The 8,501-nt window shown below is 55.9% G+C and overlaps 1 protein-coding gene across 1 annotated transcript in view; it reads left to right on the top strand.

Annotated features, from left to right (window-relative positions):
- Positions 1-76: 76 nt before the first annotated feature.
- Positions 77-8,501, top strand: part of LOC102475074 (putative alpha-1-antitrypsin-related protein) — a 15,979-nt gene continuing 7,554 nt past the window's right edge. The window contains exons 1-3 of the mRNA XM_006165417.1: positions 77-89; positions 192-258; positions 1,432-2,066. Of these exons, the coding sequence (XP_006165479.1) occupies positions 77-89; positions 192-258; positions 1,432-2,066 (715 nt within the window). The remainder of the gene's footprint in view (positions 90-191; positions 259-1,431; positions 2,067-8,501) is intronic.

An 8,501-nucleotide genomic window follows, 5' to 3' on the forward strand; every position in this document is an offset into this window, starting at 1 on the left:
GAGGTCACCCCTCGGAGCGGGCAGCTGTGCTGAGGGCCCCAGCTGTGTACCCAGGCACTCGGCCAGTGTGGGAGGCATGACTGGTCTCGGTCAGTGTGCCCCGCATGACTGGTCCCGGTCAGTGTGCCCCACTGTGTGTCCTTGAGGAAGTTCCACACCGCTGAGCCCTGCATCCCCACTGTGTGAACTAGAGAAGAAAACACTCCTCGAGACCAAGGCCAACGTCTTTAGAGGTCTCTGGGACCAGAGCCACCCCAGGTGCCTCGCCCAGCAGCATCCCAGCCAGGGCTTGTCCCAGACTCTGCCAGGAGCCAGGGCAGGCTGCAGTGCCACCTGGGGTGTGCAGTCGGTGGGAGGACAGGGACAGGCGAGAAGTGTGCACTGGCCGAGTGCCTGGGTACACAGCTGGGGCCATCAGCACAGCTGCCGGCTCTGAGGGGTGACCTCCCTTCTGTTTGGGGCCAGCCCAGACGTCAGAGCGTCCTCACCCTGGCAGTGTGGTCACGGTGGTCTGGGTGGTTCCATGCCGAGGGCTGTCCTGTGTACCTGGGGTGTGCACTGCCTTCCTTGTGACTACGTGAGGCCCGTGGCAATGCTCACCCTCCAGGGGTGACAGTGAACCTGTCTCCAGGTACCGGTGAGGACTCTGTGGAGAGCACTCCAGGGCTTGGAGCACCTGGTTGACTGGGGCGTCCCTGCCTGACGGTGGAGGAGCTGCTCCTCCTTCCCTCCATAGTGGGTAGGGGCCAGTGATACCAACAGCATATTCCCCGTCATGGTGGTGTCCTCAGTGTCAGGTCTTCAGGAGGCCACAACTAATGTCCTCATTGCCACTCGGGACTCAGATGAACCTGGGGTCTTCCCTGTTACTGGATGTTAATGACAACCCAGGGAGAGCCAGGGCTGAGCCCAGGGAATTCTCACAGGGTGCTCCAGCCCCTCAGAGAACTGGCAGACACCTACCCCACTGTGAGTCTGGGGTCCCTGCAGAATACTTGTTCAAGGTCTCTCCCCTCTGCTCAGAGGCCTCTCCTGGCTCCACCTGGGCCTGGGCCAGGGCTCGTTCCTGATGGGGACCTGGAAATGCTGATTTCTCCTGCAAGGACTAGGGAGCAGGGAGGAGACGGAGACTGCAGGCAGGGGCCTGGGCCGTGTCGGTCACCTGCTGGGTCACCCATGAACCATGTTTGAAGCACTAAACCTCATCTTTCACATGAGAGATGGAAGAGCGAGTCCCACTAAATGCGCATGTCAATCCCCACTGCAGAATGAGACCTGGCAGGCAGGTGGTGGAGAAGAGGACGGGGTGTGCAAGGTCACCACCTCAGGGAATCGGGGTTGTGACCCCAGATAAGAAAGAGGAAGGAGGTGAAGGGAAAGGGAGCAGGGTTATCGGAGGAGTTAATGAACAGCCCTCTCCCTCTGAGGCAGGGGTTGTGACCGAGACTCTGGAGTCCTCCTGGTACTGGCAGGCCTGTGCTGCCTGGTCCCCAGCTCCCCGGTTAGAGATCCCCATGAGGACGAACTTGTCAACCATGATCACAGCTTCAAATACCAATCTTTCTGCTCAGGGTTCACGGATTTCAGCAGCATGGTCGACGTCTACCGAAGAACAACCCATCAGTCAAACACCTCCAATGTCTTACTGTCCCCAATGTCCATCACAGCGGCCTTTGTGGTTCTCTCCTTGGGGGCTGAAGCCGATACCAGCGCCCAGATCCTGAGAGGCATTAACATCAACCTCTCGGATGCATACATGAATGTGATCCTGACATGCTACCGAGAGTTAAACCTCCTCTCCGAGTCAGAAAACTATCAACTGCCATTGGTCACTGGCACCAGCCTGTTCATTGACCGGAGTGTGAAGCTAAGGAGTGGGTTTGCAACAGATATACAAAATACCTACCACACTCACATCTTACCCATCACCTTCAGGGACTCCACCAGGGCCAAGGACCAGATCAACAAGCACGTGGAGAAGGAAACTCAAGGACTAATCCAGGATTCAGTCGATGATCTCCCAGAAGGCACCGCACTAGTCCTTGTCAATTATATCACCTTCCACGGTAAGAGAGCGCCATCAGCCTATGCTGGTTCCACGGAAGGAATCCAAACATTGTCTCAAAATACCAGGCCTAAATCTCTGCTTGACGGTGCATCATGGGCTAAGACAGGGCATCTCAACACGGGTTCATCAATTTTCCACCACAACGATAAAATACTTTCATTACCAATAACGCAGGAGAATGAACAGTTCCCAATGGTCAGCTCATTGTCTTCTCTCTATGGCATGGTGCCTTCCTTGTCCTACCCGCTCACTGTAAATCCCTACAAGGGAGGGGTAGGCTCGGGTGCTTCCTAAACTGCGGACCAGACACGTCCTCCACCCATACTCAGGAAGGATACAGTGTCGGAAAGAACTCTTTGGACCAGTCTAGACACAGGAGGAGGTTCAGCCTTGCAGCCTGAATGATTGGGGTTCTCAGCGTGTCTATGTCCTTATCAGCTAGTGACAAGTACCCAATAATCGCGCTTCATTGTGATGCCGACTTCGTATTTTTCCATGACCAAACTAATGCTCTTGCCGTAAGGTTTGGGAGGGACTGAACAAGGTATAAGAACAGGACTGAGTGGGGCGCAGAGTGGGTGATCCACCGACTTGTGCCTCGGCTGCCTCCTGCCTCCGAGTGGCTTGATTTCAGGCCACACCGGTGCTCAGGGCATTCTAGGCCACCTTCCTCTGCCCTGTGGGAAAGGCTGGACCAGAGCAGGGGTCCCAGCAGGGCTGTACCTCCTCCCTGGGGCTCATCTAGGCAGTTTGCACAGGGGAGACCCAGGAGGAGGTAACCAGTGGGGGGCCCAGCGCAGCTCTGGACACATGACCAGGCTCATCCCCTCTCCAGGCCCATCGCCACCACTCATCCTATGAGAGTTCTGCACTAAGTAGCCTTTGCCCTATCAGACTACCACGATGGAGCTGATCCCTTGCACATAGACGAGGAGGTGGCCATGGGATCCTTTGTAACAGGTTGGGTAAGGAGAAGCCTCAGAACAAGGACCAGGACAATACCCTGGAATGTCACAGAAGGCCCACAGTAGAGGGCAGGAGGCCTCCTTGAAGGACATGGCAAGCACAGAACCGTGACACTTCCTGCTCTCCATAGCTTTTCACAAGCAATTCCTTAGCTCCCTGCAAGTAAATATAAAATACAACTGAAAGTGTTTCCTCTGTGTAGCCTGGTGTCTCCATTGAGGCTAAGCATGGAGCAATTCTGTAACCTTCTCTACCCTCAGCTGGTTCTCACTAAGGTCCTTCAGCAGCCTGCTGATGCCATTTCAACCCCCTTTTCCAGACGGTGGAGAATATGAGGTTCGAGGAAATTGTGTCTTGAGGGCCAAGGGGTCACCTGCTACATTGTCCTGAGGATTCAAGGCCACCAATGGCTACCTTGTCTCTGCAGGGAAATGGAGCGGTACCTTGGAGGGGAAGCGCATCGTGGAGGAAGACTTCCATGTGGACAAGGACACCACCGTCAGGGTGCCCATGCTCAACCTCCTGGGGATATTTGACCTGCACAGAGACCAGAACTTATCCTGCTGGGTGGTACTGGAGCATATGAAGGGAGGAGCCACCGCCTTCTTCTTCTTGCCAGACCCCGGGAAGCTCCAGCAGCTGGAGGAGACACTCACCTTCCAGCACGTGAATGACATCCTAAAGACCTCCACAGTGAGGTGCTTCCCCAGGCCAGGCGCTGACCCAGAGCTGAGAGGATTCGATCATATCAGGACTGAGACCCCTGAGGACAGCCCAGAGGGCAGGAGAGGGCAACGACATCCCTCAGGTCACAGTTTCATGCAAACCTTAAGGGTCCACAGGGAGGCCAGTGCTCAGTCCCGGCAGTGCTGTCAGGCTCTGGGATACAGTCAGTGCTCAGACGACGGGAGCATAGACACTGTCCATCCGAAGCCCCAGTGCTCAGGCACAAACAGCCACGCCAGCGCCCCTTACACAGAACCAAGAACGAGCAGGGCCGGGGGCCAGCAATGCAGCATGGAGAAGGACCCGATGTCCTGGGAGGTCGGGGTAGAGCCTGCAAGAACAGACCAGGGAAGATGTGCCAGAGATGGGGTCTCCAGGATACCATCTGAGATGAGAACTTGTCTCTACCCTATCCCCAGAGTGGGGTCTGGGCCAGCAGGGAAGGCTCCCCGAGCACACTCCACAGTAGTGTGGACCTGCTCACACGCCAGAGTCCCCGACTGTGCTGAGCCACTGTACAGGATTAGGTCATGGCAATGTGAAACACCTCCAGGGACGAGCTGAAGCCCGGATGAGGACATCTGTGCCTTTGTCCACCCCATCCCTCCCGAGGTCCACACCAGGGCTAGAGAAGAAAATCCAGAGAGCTGTGACCATGGCTGGTCACTGAGCACTGAGTCCAGTCAACTCACCCATGTCGCACCCCCTGGGCCTCGCTGTTCCCCAGGGAAGAGGACAGCTGAGCATCAGCCTGGGGTGCTCACCTCCTGCTATCCCTAAAGGATGCCTTTGAGCACCTGTCACCAAGAACCCCTTTGTCCTGAAGAAGGGACAGGTTGGTAGGGTAGAAACCACTTGGTGCAGAGAGAATGAGACTTGCTCCCATGAGCACACCCTCAATCTGCCTGGAGGCCTTCTCCGAGGAGTTGGCATTGCACAGGCTGCCAGGAGAAGATGACCTGCTCCTGCTAATATGCTCTAGACCAGCTCTAGAGGATGCTGGAATTAGAGGAGCCTAAAGCCAGGAAAAACATCTGGACTTGAGGCAGTGGTGAGGGGTGGGTACACAGCACCAAGGGTAAGACACAGCAGAGTACAATGCACTGGTCCGACCTGACGTGTCTGTGCAGATGGGAGTCTCAGCCTTGCCATGAGCCACATGTTCTTTCTGCCCGACAGGTCAGTCAATCTGCAGTTCCCCAAACTCTCCATTTCTGCAACCTACGATCTGAAGGAAGTCCTGAATGACATGAACATCACGAAGATCTTCAGCAATGGGGCTCACCTCTCGGGAATCACAAAACATGCACCTCTGAAGCTCTCCAAGGTGAGGTTGCCCAGACCTCCTCGTCCCCCGGTGTCACAGAGGGTGCAGTGAAGGGATGAGGCCGAGGGAAGGGCCGAGGACAGAAAGGAAGACCCAGACTGCGCCCCTCCACCTGGACTGCGTTGATCCCCGAAGGTGGACGTGGGCAGGAGCCTGGGTGGGAGGTGGCTGCCTGTGCTGGGGTAAGTAGGGACCTGCCCTGAGACTCTCAGTGAGCCTCGATCTCCCCTTTACCCTGGCCTTCTCATCCTCGGGTCATAGTTGGGCCTGTTCCCTGAGAGGGGCTTGGGCTCAGATGCCCCAGGCACATTCTGGCCCCACCTCCTGTGTCTTTTGCATACTGGGAAACCACAGAGTCTGAATTTCACCAGAAAATGCCTGGCTGCCCTGTGGGCTGTCACCGCCTGCCTGCTTGTGGGCTGCCCAGGAGTGTCACCATGTGGTCCTGGTCCAAAGGAGCTAAATAGGACCCCAGTAAAGAGAGCCACGGGGTCCAGGACTCCGCAGCGGTTTTTCTCTTCTGGGAGGGAAGAGGGTGAGATGGATGTGAGGGTACCCCAGGGGAGCAGCTGCCTGGGGACAGGCTGAGCCAGGAGAAAGCCCCAGGTGCTCCCAGGCATTTACAGGAGGGTGTGCCCAGGGCAGGGAGGTCCAGGTGGATGAATTTCCACATGAGCCTCAGAGAGGAGGCACCTCATCTGCCCTGCTCGGGCCTGGACTTGGGCCGGCACAGCCTCAGAATGTTCCTCTTCTTCTCTGCGCTCCAGGCCGTGCACAGGGCGGTGCTGACCATCGATGAGAAAGGCACAGAAGCTGCTGGGAGCCCGAGTTTGGAAGACAGTCACTGGGCTACCCATCACACTATCAGGTTCAACAGGCCCTTCCTAATAGTCATCAAAGAGGAATTCTCTGACTTTATCCTCTTCATAGCTAAAGTGCTTAACCCCATGCTGAGATAACTGTCTATCTGCTCCTCCCCCAAGCTCAGCCCCTCCCTCCAGGACATTAAAAAAAGGCTATGCTGAGCCTGATTTGCAAATCCTCACCAAGCTGTCTGAGTGTGTCTTAGGGCCCAGGGGACATGTGTGGGTCCAGGTCAGAATTTTCTCTCATTTCTGAACAAATGTTCGGGAGGTTCCTCTCTTGTGCAGGCAATGCTGGCAGCAGGACCCTGGGAGACACCCCATCTTAGGACTCGGGCTAACTGGTATGGTAAACTTTCAGGCCTGTCTGGAAACCCAAAGTGGATAGCAGGTCTCTAACTTCACCAAACACCCACACTCTGCCTGCCATGTTCAGCCACCTTCTATTCTCACTGCCGGGAGCCCTTCCAGTGGGACAAAGCCATCCCCAGGCTGCCCTACTTGTTGCTCTCAGAGTTGCCAGCTTCCCCTCTGGCAACCAGCTGCAATGTCTCCAGTTAGAGTAAAGAGAAGACCATGTTCCTTCTTCTTCTTTTTTTTTTTTTTTTTTTCTTTTTTTAAATTTTTTTTTTTTTTTGGGGTTATAGGGCGCATGCGGTGAAAAAAAAGAGAGACATAGAGACAGAAAGCGAGAAATCACCCCCCAGGGGGGATGGTCATGCCGCAATCCTTTCTCCTCCATTCTCCTCTCAGGATCTTGGGCATGCACGCACACGTGCCCGGCGTGAGTTTTAAGCCACCGGGTCCAGGACGCAAATCGCGGTCTACTACGTGGGAGTCCAGTGACATAGCCATTATGCTAACTGCTGGTTCACACTATGTCCCTTCTTATGCCACCTCCCCAGGCTCGGGCTGACTTCCCAGGAGTTCTCTCTCCAGAAGACTGAGCATACCTCTTACTGTGTCCTTGGCATGCCGTCACTGCCCGGAAGTCCTCTTCCAGGTCATCTTGGACACAGTCGTCCTTCTTGGTGCAGAGGAGGGTCCAGGTGGTGGTCTCAGACACTCCTATCTCACCCGGGATCCAGGCCCCCACTCCCACTGCCCTACACCCTTCTCTCCCAAATCATGAGACCATGGTGTCATGGAGGGATCTCATTGCTGAGCTCCTTTATTATGGTAGGGGACGTCATAACGTGGACCCCCTGTGGACCCCACAGCCTGCATTCCTCTCGAGCTCGTGCTCTGTCTGGGGTCACATGCAACCTGCCACCTCCCTGCATATGGCCCTCTCTGTGGCCTCCAAGGATTACACAGCTACAGCCAGGACACCGGGGAGGCTCTCAGATAAGGCCTTGAGCCACCTGGGATGATGACTCAGACAGACTTCAGGAGGGAAGTTGGAGGGACCTGGCATGGCCCGAACAGGACGGTCAGTTACACATGCTCAGCTCCTCCAGCGTGAAGCCCACTTTCAGACATGCTGAGGGGGTGCCAGAGCACGTGGGACTGCTGACCTCTGAGTCACCACTGTAGCACGTCAGCAGCAAAGGGACGGCACCGCCACTAATAGTCACCGAGCCTTCTGACCTAGGAGTCAGAGCTGCATTTCCAGATGCAACGTGCTGACCTCCAAGGTTACTGGGGCCACAGTGAGCATGACGTTGTGAGCAATCCCAGCTGCAGGACTTGTGCTGTGCCTTTGTGTTACTGAACACACCCACGCACACACACACTCACACATACACACACACACACTCACACACACACACACACACACACGACCTCAGTTAGTCTACAGTGATTAAAGCATCAAAATGTGAAAACCAAACTTGGAGTGCATGTAACGAGAAGGAAGGACAGAGAAATCCCAAGTCCTGACTGTGAAAGGCTAAGGAGGTGAACAACAAAAGGGAAAAACTCTCAGTTCCCTCGAGCGCCACCGTGCAGGGCAGGCTCTAACCTGCGGGGCCTGCTAAAGGCTGACGCGCCCACACGAGCCAAGTGCCTTCAATTCTGCCATTGGGCAGGCGTCCGTCAAGGCTGGGGATTCCAAAGGTGAAGTGTCGAGGCATGAGCGTTCCCTGGTCTGGACACACGGACAGAACTTCAACTGGGAAATGGACTGACCGACGTGTGTCACGGACCAGGACCACGTACGGCTCAGACGGCGTCGCACCAGTTGTTCCGCGGGGCTGAGCCAGCGCAGGGAAGAACAGCAAGGACCTCAGGTGACAGCAGACACACCAGAGGCAGTCCACGTCCTGGGCCGAGACGGGCCTGAGGCTCATGTCCTGGACATGGCTCACTGGTCACCCAGGAACCCAGTGTCCCCGAACCCTTTACACTGACCAATAAATCCCAAGTGTTCAGGTCTGGCACAGTGACCTTGGGGAATTCTTCACTTGTGCTGAGGACTCCTTCTCTGTCTCGTCCTGAGCTGACGCTGGGGTGAGTGCCGGCCCTCTCTTACTGCCTCTGAGCTGCATAGCCAGGAGGACGCCAAGGACCGTGAGGTTGAGCTCCTTGGCCTGCCGGGATGTGCACCCAG

Source organism: Tupaia chinensis, unplaced genomic scaffold, assembly GCF_000334495.1.
Source record: "Tupaia chinensis unplaced genomic scaffold, TupChi_1.0 Scaffold143913_1, whole genome shotgun sequence".
NCBI classification, from domain to species: Eukaryota; Metazoa; Chordata; class Mammalia; order Scandentia; family Tupaiidae; genus Tupaia; species Tupaia belangeri.